Source organism: Haliaeetus albicilla, chromosome 27 (genome assembly GCF_947461875.1).
Source record: "Haliaeetus albicilla chromosome 27, bHalAlb1.1, whole genome shotgun sequence".
In the NCBI taxonomy this organism is placed as follows: Eukaryota; Metazoa; Chordata; class Aves; order Accipitriformes; family Accipitridae; genus Haliaeetus; species Haliaeetus albicilla.
The window spans coordinates 11,421,549-11,435,616 of record NC_091509.1 but is presented as its reverse complement, the minus strand read 5'-3'; the positions used below and the strand labels follow the sequence as shown (position 1 = coordinate 11,435,616).

Here is a 14,068-nt window from a genome sequence, read left to right as displayed (position 1 = left end):
TTCTTTTTTCCTCCCCCCCCCCACCCCGCCCATGCCGCCGGGAGAAGGCACCCACCGCCCCCCCCAGCCGCCTCTCCTCGCCGGGGGGGGGGGGGGTGCAGTCCCTTGCCCCCCGCACGCCCATCCCCCGCGGGCCGGGGCCGGTGGGGGGGGCCGGGGGAGGCGGGAGGCTGCAACCTGCCGGCGGGGCAGGGCCGGCCCCCGGCGGGCGGTCGGAGCGGGGCGGCGGTTGCCATTGGCCGCGGCGCGGAGCGACACCTGCTCGGCTCCCTCATGCGAGTGACACCGGGGCTCGGCGGGGATATTTGAGGCACCCTCCGGAGACGGCCCCGCCGTCACTCCGCGCTCGCCGCCGAGCCGGGCACATGCGGTTCGCGGGGCCGCGGCGAGGAGCGCGCTGGGCCCGGGTGCGGCACCCCGCGGGGGAGGACGCGGCGGCGGCGGCGGCGGCGGCGGGGGGAGGAAGGCGCGACCATGTGCGCGGAGCTCCGCGGCAAGCTGCTGGCCCTGGCCCTGCTGCTCGCCAGCCCCCGGGTGGCGGCGGGGACTGAGGCCACCCACCCGCCGGAGGGACCGCAGGACAGGACCCCGCAGCAGAAGGGGCGCCTGTCTCTGCAGAACACAGGTACGGCGGGGTGGGGGGGTGCAAAGGTGGGGGGCGGGGGGGGGTGTGTGTGTCCCCTCCCGCCTCGCTGCTTCTGGAGCGCCGGGGAAATAGCCGCGTTGAGTTATGACAGGCGTTTTAATTCCGGCGTCCGACTGTCAAGGCATAAATCATCAGAGGAAATAAGAGCTCGCTCCTAATTACCTTTAAAGCCCGGCTTTGCCAAGCACGTGTTGCCCTTGCAACAGCCGCGGCAGCACTCCCGGGCGAAGCGCCTCTGCTGCCGCGCCGGGCACGGAGCGGCTGCCGGGCGGCCCCGGACCGGCGGGGAGCGGGGAACGGGGGCGGCGGGAGCCCGGCGGAGATGCGGGGCTGGGGAGGAGAAAGTTTCTCGGCGCAGCCTTTGAAACCGGGTCGGGGGGGGACGGGAGGCGAGGGGAAGCGGCTGGAAATGACTGGTGCTTTGCCTCCTCCATAGGGAGTCGTGCAATGATGCAACGGACCGGGGGTTTCTCTCCTCCTCTCCCGCCCCCCTGCGCTCCCTCCCCCGGGTATTATCTGCCTAGAAAGAGAGAGCTGAGGCGTGCACTTCGCTGGATCGCTTCCCAGCCGTGCAAAGAGAGAGCGCGGGATCCAGACGCTTCCCTTCCCCCCCTCTCCCCCCCCCTTCTCCTTTTTCCCTTTTTTTTTTTTTTAACACTCTCAGTGCTGCGAGACGTGTTTAAACACACACGAGCAGGAATGCACGAATGCCCATTAGGGACTGCCACATGTGAATCACGGCACTGTGCAGTTCTCAGCACGCTGGAGCCAGGACATGTGATCCGGCAAAGGGTTTGCATCCGGATGCCAACACAAGCACTACAGCTGAGCTCCCGGCCCCAAAAAAGCCCAGCTCCGCACTCTGCAGCTCTCCACAAAGAGCTCCATTCCCCCCCCCCCGCACCGCCCGGTGCATGTGTGTTTGCGCAGCTTTTCGCGTGTGGCTGAGACAATCCCAGGAGCCGACCCCGGGGCTGCCGTGTCCCACCCCCAGATGCGCTTGGGGCAGGTAGAAGGCGGCGGGGGGAGGGAGGCAGCGGCAGTGATTTGGTTTTGAGCTGGGGGGGGGGGGGGGTCGTGTGAACTCCATCAGACTCCGCATTTACATCCGCGGCTCCTCTCTCTGCCTCGCAGCGGGTTGAAATTAGACCGAAAGTTGCTGTAAAGACTTGCAAATGGACCGCATGGCAAAGGGGGAGGCTGGGGATGTCTGAAACACGCTGCGGTTCGGAGGGGGATTAGGCTGGCTCCCAAGGGCGAGCTTTAATTAAAGGTACCACTAGGGCACAGAGTACAGGAATTCTTAGCATCCTCAGTTCTGGTCTAAAAGCTGCCCCTGTTTAACTTTATCCCTAGGCTTTTTCAGCAACCACCTTCCCTCTGGCAGTACTACTACATCCATTTTTTTTTTAAAGGACCAGAACCTGTCTTGTTAAGAATTAGATTTTTGGGGGTTTTTTTGGTAAGTGAGTATTAGACAGCATTTTTTTTTTTTTTTACAGTATTACATAACACCTGACAGGGCAGAATAAACACATATGTAGCAGCTACTTCCAGTAGATCAGTTTTATTTTCTACATACATAAATGTATATATTCCATTGATTTCTGCATAGGTGAGGACATAGTTGCAGCTTTATGCAACACTCGGTGCAAAGGACTTTATTTATCAGTGGGAGTTTTGCCATTAACTTTGTAGACATCACGACAGAGGAAACCCAGTGGTCTGTAAAAAAACATAGTGCTAAATCGCCAGAAACTAACTCAAAGTACCAGAAATGAGAAATTTTAGCTGGGTGGGTCCTGGGCTTCTCATTTTGGCACTTGAATTTGATGGGGGGCTTTGTACAAGTCAGACAGCAAAAATCATGCCCGTCCTTTGCTCCTGAGGAATGCAAAAGCATTAGACAGTTCTCAAGTGAAATAGCTTGACGTAAGCGTAGTGGATTTGGCATTTACTTCTTGGATATTACTTTCATAACATAATACACCCAAGTTTTGGCCTAATTTCTGCAAAAAGTGGGCATGCTGTGGGTACAATAACTTGTCACGTGTTTTTTCTTTCGAACTGATGATGTTAGCAGAATAACTCTTTCCTTCCCCACCCCTACCCACCACCAGCTTCTATGAACAGTTCTGCAAATTAACTGTAATCAATGCTCATTTTAGCTGAAATCCAGCACTGCCTGGTTAATGCTGGCGATGTGGGATGTGGAGTGTTTGAATGCTTTGAAAACAATTCTTGTGAGATCCGAGGCTTACACGAGATCTGCATGACATTCCTGCACAACGCTGGAAAATTTGATGCCCAGGTAACACGGCGAAATGTCCTACGTATCTGCTTGCTTCTAATATACACTTGGCATGTATTTTAGTTCCTTAACACACCTTTGAAAAAAGAGTTACTGTAACGGAACAAATCTACATTTGCACATGACCAGCTTCCCTAAGAATTTTTCTGTGGAAGGGTCCGGAATCAAGACCCCAGAACAGTAACAGAGCAGCGGTGTGCAACCTGTCCCAGGAGACAGGCTGTCTCTAGCTACAGCTCCCTGTGATCACTTCTTCCTCCTGTACCCAGGATAATTAAATCGGAACACTAACGTAGCTGAACGTGGTTTTCAGAAGCACTAAGCGGCTTAAGCTTCTACACCATGTTTGTTCAAAGCTGATTCAGAAATGCAACTTAGGCACCCAGCTCATTTAGACATATCAAAATATTTCCCAATGTGCAGTTATTAAAGTTGGTTCTCAAGACTTGCACACAACCAGTACAGGCAATCTCCTAAAGCTGCTGTACTCAAATAAGTCTTTGGTTCAAGCACTGACATTAAAATACATTACTTAGATGGTATGCAGTATTAAGTTTGTCTCCTTCATTTTCTCCCCAGACCATTTATGCATCATTGAGACATCCTGTTATTATGTCTTATAAACCTACTCTCCCATTTCAGTGTGGAGGGAAGAGAACATTACGACGGGCCAGCGGCATTTGGCTTGACCATGCGGTTTACAGTATAACTTGACTAAAAGCACCAGCTACATGGCACTGTTAAAAGCATGTTATAAAGTAGAGCTGCCTTGAGGATTCAGCCTGTTCTACCAGGGATGGTGGGACCACCCGATAGGAAACACTGTTGAAGTGCTGGAGTTCGGGGTTCAAATTCTCAAGGATGTACAAAGGGTCTGGCTAACCATTAAAATGGGAATTGTTTCTTCTGTGGGTATCTGAAAATGTTTGACTTAATTTCCAAGTGGCTTCCAGAAAATGCTCCTTTATTTTTGCACAATATTCTGTCAGTGAACAAAGTTGACCAAAAAAGTAAGCACTGTTGTGAGAGGAGGGAAACGTGCCTATGAACGCTGAATGTAGTCATTGATGCCTATTCCCCCGGATCCCCAGATACTGCTAATCAAATACAGCCTGTTTCATACCCAAGCTGTCTCCATTGCAATGCACAAGTATTAAACCCCTGGAGCTTTATTTAATATGGAGGTGACTTTAGCCTCTGCTGTGACATGGCTTTTCATGGTTCATCTCTGTATTATCTACAGTTATTTCAGGCTGCATTAAATGACAAGATTAACATTGGCCATTTTCCGCTCTCTGCTTTCTGCTCTCCTTTCTTCTCTCTGAAACCTGAGAACTGATGTCAGGTTTGGTTTGTATAAGAATTTTCTTTTTTATCCTTATTTGCCTACTGTGCTGTGTGTGTTTGTTACTGAAGGGAAGGGCAAGTAAGAGTCACTGGTACGGGGAATGGAAATGGATGATAACTGAAGCAGTTCTTTGATCAGCAAGAAACATTTCTGGCTTGAAATAATTTGGGGATAACATCTGCTTGCAGGTCTGGGTGAATCTTAGTTAATGTCAGTGGAGCTGTGACAGTGTACTCTTTGGATAAAGGATAACAAGAATTTGGTCTTCATGAAGCATCTGTGTAAAATAATCTGAAGCTGATGAAGAGATGGGGCAGTGCAGGAGGCTTCCACACACCTATTGCTCAGCAAAGTGAAGGGAGTCTGAGCAGAGCTGTCAGACTGCGACACGTGCACCGTGTATGGCAACTATGGTATCACATAGCAAAGAGAAAAGGAAGGGGTGGGTTTGATGCCCACTAAGCAATTGAATGAAGGAACCGCAAACAGTGATTAAAGAGATGCTGCTAAAGCAGCTTTCCTGCAACTTTTTTCAGTTTCTTGATGGCATTTTTTTAATCTCACAATTTCTTGCAGCAAACAGACATCAAGACACTGTTGGATTATTATTAGTGCTGATTTGAGTCCCTCTCTGAGGAAGTGGTAGTACAGAAAATACAGCTGGAGAATGGCACAGATGCATATAGACAGTGCATACGTGTCTATGAGTTTTAATTTTAAAATTAATTTGCAAAAAAACCTAATTTGCAGTTAGTGAATGGGTATCTGCTTGTGGTCCTGGGGACCTGAGCTGTGGCAGGATGCCCCCTTCTTTGTGTGAACCTGCTGTGCTGCCACCCCAGAAGCAAATGAAGCCAGGAACTCGAGCATTGACTTATTTCAAGGTGCTTACTTTTGTCCTTTCCCTTGTTGGGCATTCAGCTGTTGGGGCAGAGGAAACCCCAGAATGCCAGTGAGGAAGCCCCTCTGTGTTCAGCTCCACTGGGATAGCAAAGCCAGGTTAACTTGGCATGGTCTTTAAGGGCAGAGAAACAAAGAGAAGAGGGAGAAAAGCCATTAAGTGATACCCTTAGCAATCTAGTAACCCTTGACATTGTCCTACAGAGGAGCAGCTAGCTGGGCATAAATCATCTGCTGTGCTTAATGGACAAAAAAACAGACCTACTCCGTTTCTTTTCTTCTCAGGGAAAATCCTTCATTAAAGACGCTCTGAAGTGTAAGGCTCATGCCTTGAGGCATAAATTCAGCTGCATCAGCCGTAAGTGCCCTGCCATTAAAGAGATGGTGTTCCAGTTGCAGCGGGAGTGCTACCTGAAGCATGACCTCTGCTCCGCTGCCAAGGAGAACGTCCAGGTCATTGTGGAGATGATTCACTTCAAAGACCTGCTGCAGCATGAGTAAGTGCCTCCATGCTAGTGCAGTCAGGGGCGTGGGAGCTCCTTCCAGGAGCACGATGGTGCCAATGGGCTGCGCATCTGCCCAAGAGCTGTTTCACCTCTTTCTGGCCCGTAAGCACGTCTTGTTTTCCCATGTACCAGACCAAGGTAATGCTTTCTTCGCAGGGGCGCTTGCAGACTAGTTTGTTTACAAAGGGCTGGATGTGACTGGAAGGAGGTGAAATGGGTTGAAGTTGGATTTGGCTGTCCCTTTGGTCCTTTAGGAAATACAGTGTCGGTCTCTGCTGTTTCCAGAAGCATCTCAAAATGTCTCTGTGCTTTCTGAGCTCAAAGGCAGCATTCCTGACCCCAGTATCTTGTTAAAGATGACAGCTAGAGGAGAAGGGGGAAGAAGGTCTATGCAAAGTTGTCAGTAAGATGGTAATTTCTTCTTTAAATACATACTTTCAAATGTCTTGTAGTTAATTGTCCCTGAAAGAGCTGCAGTCCCCCAGGTAATCTTCCATTCATCTTACCCCTTATTAATCTCAGATGCCTTTTAATAAAACATGGAGCTGTACAAAATGAAGGCACAAGTCAGATTTTGAGGAGTTCATCCCCCTGACTGGGAACACAGCTGCCCTCTGAGGAATGGCAGGCACGAATCCTATTTGGAATTGATCAAAGCTGCTACATGACAGCAACAAACCGGGCACAAGCTGTTTGTACCAACTCTTTGTGCACAGATGCAAAAATAGGAGCCTGTTTTTCTTGCAGGTGAACACCTCGCTCCCAAACAAGAAGGCTGAGGCCACAGCCTGGCAGCAGATTTAACCTTAGAGCACCTTCCTACCACGCCTCTATGCCTTCTTATCCCTAGCAGATATTAGCACAGAAACCCCGAATCCCAGCAATCGTGACAGATACATTTTTTTCTTTTACAGAATCCTATCTTCTGGACTTTTAGCCTTGCATTTTCATTGGTCTCCAAAAGAGCTGTGCCCCGATTCCCTTACTTTCTGTTGAAAACCACCCCCTAATACTTAAGCTGCAGTTGCAGAGAGACACTCTGATGCCAGTTTACTCTGAAATGCAGAATTGTTTGCTGTGGTTTGTACGAGCTGAACATGGTGGCCTGAAAGCAAGGCCCTTTCCGTGGATGCTCCTGAGGCTGGGATCAAAGGCAGATTTTGGCCTTGCCGGGGGGAGAGGGGAAGCGGGGCTCCATCCTGCCCAGCAGCACCTCTCCGTGGGCACTGCTCAGGCTGTGTTAGTAGGCTATAAATGGGGTACTTGGTACCAGTTAATCCCCCCCATCGCTTGGCCTGTCCAAAGAGAAGTAAGTTATCCTTGTTTTACAAATGCACTAAAGCGAGAATGCTCAAAGGCAGCTGCTTATTCCTGGGGAGCTTAACTGGGGGGTTCTCAGTTTGAGAAGAGACGGATCATTCAGCTAAACACCTATAATTTGCACGATCTCATTTAGAGCTTCCTACACTTCATTTTCAGCATCTCACAGAGTCGGAGCTTAGCTTTCCCATGCGGGACTCCCCAAATAGAAGCCAGCCAGCCTCCTCCCCTCCCCTAAATTTAGAGGCCATCTCTGAAGCTTTTGAACTAAGGAACTTGTTCAAGATCAATAGGCAAGTGTGGCAGAGCTGGAAATAAAATCACGTCTGCTGACTTGCAGCCTTGTGCTCAGTTCAGGTACTATGGTCAGGCCAGCTGAAATGCAGAAAGTAAAACAGTGAAGGAGAAATGGGCCAGTATTAATCCGCAGGGCTCTGGCAGACTCTGAATACCTGAAATATTTGGCAGCTGAGCCACTTTCTAGTCATACCAGCAACCTTTTTCTTCCAAAGATTTTTGTAAAGGTTATGTCCAACTTCAACAACTGATTGCTCCCTTTATTTTTTTTTTTTCTTCTGCTGGATCACTTTGTATGCGATGTGCTCAGTTCTCTCTCATCTTCTATTTTACATTTAAAACAAAAACTAAGAGCGGAGCAGCAAGTGGCAGCTCTCAGACTTGTTCCCTGACTCTTTTATTCGGACTGTTTTCTCCCGATGAGTGTTGAGGAACGTGGTCGGGGCAGCGAAGTCTCCTCCTGAGTCAGCTGCGGTGGGGTGGGGGTCAGGCTGATTTGCTATGGTGGAAGTGGTGACAGGCCCTGGCAGATCGGTCGCTGCTGCATTCCAAGTAACTTTTTTTAAACGACAGAAACAATCCAAACATGGGAAATATTTTGAGATAGGGGAATAGGTGGCTCTCCCAGATTAGTCATCCAAAATGAGTTTAAGCAGTTGGGCAAAGTAAAAATCAGGGTAGTGTCAGACACTGATCATAATCTGTTGGTTTTCCTCATCTCTTCTGACTTAGTCCATGGGAAGAGATTTAGACTTGTCCACAGCCACCAGAGCTGGTGGACTGTGTACCCAGAACGTGCACCCCCACCACCCCACACCACTATGACTGCTGACCCCAGGCAGTTCTCCGCTTGTGCTGTGGATGGTTCCTACCGTGGAAGACTTTTAAGCACGTCCTTCTGGGCCTGCTAGCAGCGGTTGTGTCAATAAACAACATCAATATTGACCCACAAAACTTGTGACCGCAACTATTTTAAAATCACTGCACTCGGTGACCCATGGCTGAGGCAGCCAAAGTGCCTGCGCTGGGGCAGCGTTGTGCCGTGGGGCACAGAGGGACAGGCGGGAAGCAGAAACAGTATTTGGCCATGGCTTGTTCGGAGTCCTTATTTGGCTGGGAAAAGGTATATACTGAAAGCTGTACTCAACTCTGTAAGGAAATTAAGGGAAAAAAAAAAAAAAAAAAACTTGGTGTGGGAAGAAACAGTGCCACCAAAGCGGATTTCCATGTGTCTGCGCTCTGTGCAGTCGGATCCTGAGTCCAGATAGGATCTTGCATGTGGTGGAGATCAACACCTAGTGCTTCAGGGAAAGCTAAAGATGATGAGAAAAGCCAGAGAACCTCTAGCTGAGTATCTGTTGCTCTTCACAGAGGTGAGGAAAGGCCTCTTTCTTGCAGACCGGTGATCAGTGTATGCTCTGTACCAGCTGTTCACCTGGAGATAGCAAGCAGTTTGATGAAGTTGATGGCTCTGCGCATGAACAGGTTTCCTTTTGTCATGTATCCTGACTAATAAAGATGAAGGGGCACAGAAAGAGGTAGGGGCAGGTGTGAGATAGCAGTTCTTCCCATTTGCCAAGCCTGTAGACCTCTTACTCCTCTGGTGGACATGACAGTTCTCCCAGAGCATCTCTGGTGGGGGAGCAATCAAGGCAGATCCAGCACTTTGAGTGAAGCTTTGTTTGACAGGATGCCATCGTGTGCATTTCTTACAGCAGTATGGCTGATCAGAATATAATACATTGCATAATAAACATATGGTGCAAAATTGCTGTACAAGGCTGCCGAGTCAGTGGGTAGCAGGGGGCTAACGCTACTGAACTGTGCTGTGCACGAGGGAGGGTAGGGTAGAGAGGCCGTTACACTCGTTTACTCATAGATAACCCTTATATATTTTTTGACTCTCCTCTCGCTGTTCCCTTTACCTCTAGGCCATATGTTGACCTAGTGAATATCCTGCTCACCTGTGGCGAGGAGGTGAAAAAGGCAATAACAAGAAGCGTCCAGGCCCAGTGCGAACAGAACTGGGGAAGTCTCTGCTCCATTCTGAGCTTCTGCACCTCGGCTGTGCACGGCGACACCATCCTGGGTCCCGAGAAGAAGCCCGGTGAAGGCAGCAGGGCGGCTGCTGGCCGTGGGGACATGCTGGCCCACTCCGACGCCGACCACAGGGAGAGCTCGCGAGCGTCTAAGGGAGAGAGAGGTACCAAGGGCCACCTGAACGCCCATGCCCGGGTGAAAGCTGGGGGCCACGGTCCCAAAGGGGCACAGGGGATCGTGGACCGGGCAGACGAACTGTCCGACTTCTCTGACATCCGGAGGTGAAAAAAGGCACCAGCTCCCCGTTCCCCCCATCCTCCCCCTCCACTGGAAGCCGCCTCCGTTGAGTCCCATCTTCCCGTCTATGGACATTCCAAAGCATTTCCCATTCAGAGGTCAAGCACAGGGCATTGCAAGATATATATGGACCTCAGCAACAGTGTATATAGTAGCAAAGGGAGAGCAGTGGCAATGGGTTATCGATCCAGCAAACTCGACACTTGAGCAGCCACCAAATGTGGCAAAATATCTCCAACTAAATTCTTTTCCCCTTTTTTGTGGAACGGACGTCAGTTGAAATTTAGGATCTTGTTTGGGGACTGTTGGGTTGTTTTGGGGGTTTGTTTTTTTTCTCTTGGTCCCCTTGGCTGGGGAGAAGGTTCCAAGAGGGCTCTGCCAGATTGCATGTGGCCGCTTGTGGCTTAGCACCTCCGCAGGTTTAGGGTGCAGCCTTACAGCAGATGGCTGAATTCCAGGGGGATTTGGTTTCTGCCTGTGGCTGAGAACACAAGAGCTCAAGGCTCTCTATGTGACACTCTATAATGAAATAGCTACCCCGTCTCTCGCACGGGAACTGTGCAGTTGGAGCTCCACCGCTTTCTCTTAACTAACTTCTGAGCCATTGTTCCCATCCGGGTGACGCTGCCTAGTTTAAGTGCCCCCTGTTTGTTTTTTAACCACTGCATAATTTGACACTTGCTAATCCAGTCACTCCAGCGTATCGAAGGCAAGTCGTCAGCTTCCAGACAAGGCAATGCGACTGTTAAGACTTGCACAGTATGGAGGACCCCCAAGAGTATGCTCGCGGACCTCTAAAAACCCTGTGCATATTCTCTGCTTACACTTGCCCACTCAGTGACAGAGGTCCTCCAGCCCTACGGACAGCCCAAGGTTAAAGGATGGGCATAGGCTCAGACAGCGAAGGACCCCATATACTTAGTTCTTCTGCAGGGCTGTGTTGAAGGCCCATCAGAAATCTGTCTCTCCTTACCAGTAGCATGGTGCGGTTTGCTGGGATGTGGAGCCCCACTCTAACCTGCCTATCAGCTGTGGTTTATCCAAATGCCAAAGATAAGGAGAGGGGGTTGACTTGGGTTTTTTTAATTGTCATGCAGATAATGACCACCAATCTCTGCAGAATGAGTTACTAAAGATGAAGAGTGTCAAGAGCTTATTGTCTCTAAGCGGTTTTAAGTGTGAATGAGGTGTTTGGACACATCTCTCCTACCCCCTATGCAATTGTAATTCTCAGGTTGCAGATCTGCAATCCTATATCCCCAGATACTGTACTGGAAATGGAGGTTACAGCATCCATGGGGACAGAAGGGTGAGCTCTTCAGCTTCTTCTAAAGAAAAAGCGAGTTTTCTTAGAAAGTGGGAATCACACCAGGGATTTGAGCCTTCTCATTTAGAAAGTTTGGGAGGAAAGCTGTGGGGGCAGGAAGGCAGTTCAGTAGAGACAGAACGTACCCGGTGAACTAACGTACGTCTTGTCGCATGGTGGGAAGGAGCTGTATAAACAGTAGAGGGTGTTGGAATTTGGCTACGATTTCCAACTCAGATTTTAGTTACTGCTAAGTGAACACAGCTCCTAATAGCTATATTCAGGGTTTAATGCATGTATCCACCCGCAGAAGTTATAGGCATTGCTTTTAATAGAAGCCACGTAGGAAGCAAGAGAGGACCGTTAAGTTGAAAAGGTGTGTCTCTATGTGATCACCAGGTCTTTGTTTAAAGACATGACCTTGATCCTGCCTGATTTTAGCTAAGTTCTGTGACAGAATTTCCATTTGACTTTATTGGGAAGAGGTGGGATCGGGCCAGGTACTGTAGCAGCAAAGACCATGCTGACCTGAGGAGCGGAGCTCTGGCGGTGAGAGTGCCGGCTGCCCCGCTGGGTTGTAGTGAAGCTGTCCCACGGATGGGGCACCCAGGCTGTCCCACGGAGGAGCTTGCCAAGGTTGGGTCAGGCCTGCCTCTGATGGCCAACTCCTCTGCTCCAAAACCAAGTGGCTGCTGGTGGGACCATAAGAAGGTTTCTAGCATGCCTCCATGGGTTTCCTGTGAGCGTCCTCTCCCCCTTGGTGACATATAGCCACCACGAAGAACAAGCTCAAACCAAAAAGACAATCCAAGCGTTTTAGCAAAAAAAAAAAAAAACAACACCAAATGCGAAACAGAGACAACAACTCGCTACCAATGTAATGTTCTTGCATTGAACTAAAATAAGATCCCTCTCTCATTAGAGGTCTGATTCATCAATGGGAACGAAACATATAGATCTACATCTTTGAATGTCTCAGTCAACGTATCACCTCAGCATGCATACAGTTTTATTTGTATTCATTCGTTCTGTGGGGAAAATTGTATATTCCCCTTGTTTAGTCAATGAAAATTTGGGGGGGGGAGGGCAAGCTGTGGGTGGGAGGGGTTTTTGTATAAGGCATAACTTTTTTTTCCTCTGTGTGTGAAGATTTTATGTGTTCATCTACTGATTCCACATATGCTATTATTGTAAATATTTAACATTTCTATTTATTATAGTGTCTCCATTTAAAAAAGAACACTGCTGGCTATGATAATTTAAACGTACGTCATGACCTGTGTTGTATATATTCATGCCACTAGTATGTTTTTTTATGTTTAAAGCTGCATAAATATAGTTTTATACAGTTCCATAATGTTATTGACAGCATAAATCATTTATTTATTGTTAAACCTTCTTTCATATCTAACAAATAGGGTGCGTTTTACCTGAGATTATTTTATTGCAACATCTACATAGCCTTAATTCTTTATAAAAAAAGAAAAAAATGTCCATTTAGATACTGTATGATGCTTTAATTCACATTCCTTATGAACTTGCTGTTCATGAAGGAGGTTTAGCTTAAAAGCCAAGGTATGAATGTTTCCTTTACGCTTTGCATTTGGAATGAGTCTTGTTCTGGAAGGAAAATACTGGGAAAAGCAAAATGCCTACTGGAAAAGATAGCAGTAAACCCTGGAAAATGCTGTCCTAACTTAAAGTGCTGAACTAAAAGGAAAAAAAGAAAAGCTAAAAAAAAAAAAGACAAACTGTCCTTAATTCTAAATCTCTGGGAGAAAAACATACTAGTTTTATCTCATGTAGGATTTGCAGCCAAATAAGCTTGTAAAAAAAGAAAATGCATATGGCTTTAGACAAAGCTCTGTACCTTTCACACTATTATTTTCCTTAAACACTAATAAATGTTTTGAATAAGTCTGTGGCTGGGTTTTGTTTAGCTGGAATTTCAGCTGCTGCGATAAGGGGTAAGAAAAGCCCTCTGAAGCTGGGCCAGCAGCTTCAGCTGAGGGGGGCAGAGGTGATCTGTCTGCTCGTCCCCCGGGAGCCCGTGCCAGCTGGGCAGCAGCAGAAGTGCCCTGGCTGGGGCAGGACGTGGGGACGGAGCCAGCCCTTCCTCTCTGTATACTGGGGAGAGCCAGCGCCGGGGCAGAGACCTCGTCACCGGCGTGTCATTCCCCTGGGGGAGGGAGACCTCGTTGGCGGCTTAGCTGGGACCTGGCAGCTTGGTTGGAGGGCAGATGGGGAGATGCAGAACAAACTATAGGATGAAAAACACGGGGAGCAGCAGCTCGTGCCCTGCCCAGGCTCAGCCAAAGCCCCTGTTTTGTTTCGGGAGGTTTTTCCCTTAGCAGGAGCCATGGATTGGGTTCACTGCAGCATGTCAGAGCCACCTCATCTGCTTTACATTAGTCTGTGTTCAGGTTAGGAAGGGAGTAGGGGGATGCAGGTGCTCATGAGTTTCTTCTCACTGCCTCGATGATCTTGGATTACAAAATTGCCTCGGGAGGTTGGCAGTGGCACCACGCTGTGCTCAGCCGGGTTGATTATAGGCACAACTCAGCATCCCGTAAGGGCCGGGAAGGGGATCTTGGCTGACCGCAGCACCTGCCCACAGGCAAGGTGTCAGCAGCCCCCAGCATGGGGCCAAAGCCCTAAGCGCTGGATTTCAGCCAGACCCATTAACAAATACAACAGCAATGCTTTCTAAAAGCTGTAATAGCTGATAAGATTTGTCCTGCATGTATAAAAGACCCAGACAGTTCATGTAATGGCAAGAGTTATCCCTTCAAGATTTTGCCTTAAAAATGGAGAACAAGCATTTGGCTCTCTACTGTCAGCTATTAATAATCTATCAATAAGTACCAGCCACTGGCTCTGTACAGGGACATAACAGGCACGTACAGTAGCTGTAATTCTCTCTCGGATCACTTCATCACCATCCCAGCAATGATCAGGTATCAAAATCTTAAATGCTTACTGGCATTTCAGCAAAGGAGAAAAGCAAAATCCAAAGATTTACAAAAAGCAAGCTGCAGAAACAGCACTTTGTGTTGTCTCCAAAGTAATTTTCATACAGCGTCGGGGTGTAGGCAGC

General features: G+C 48.7%; 1 protein-coding gene across 1 annotated transcript; it reads left to right on the top strand.

The window, feature by feature from the left end:
• Positions 1-234: 234 nt before the first annotated feature.
• On the top strand, positions 235-12,889 carry STC2 (stanniocalcin 2). The gene is made up of 4 exons (XM_069772799.1): positions 235-625; positions 2,815-2,957; positions 5,491-5,702; positions 9,260-12,889. Exons 1-4 carry the CDS (start codon positions 475-477, stop codon positions 9,651-9,653), a joined length of 900 nt encoding a protein of 299 aa, XP_069628900.1. The 5' UTR covers positions 235-474; the 3' UTR covers positions 9,654-12,889.
• Positions 12,890-14,068: the final 1,179 nt, after the last annotated feature.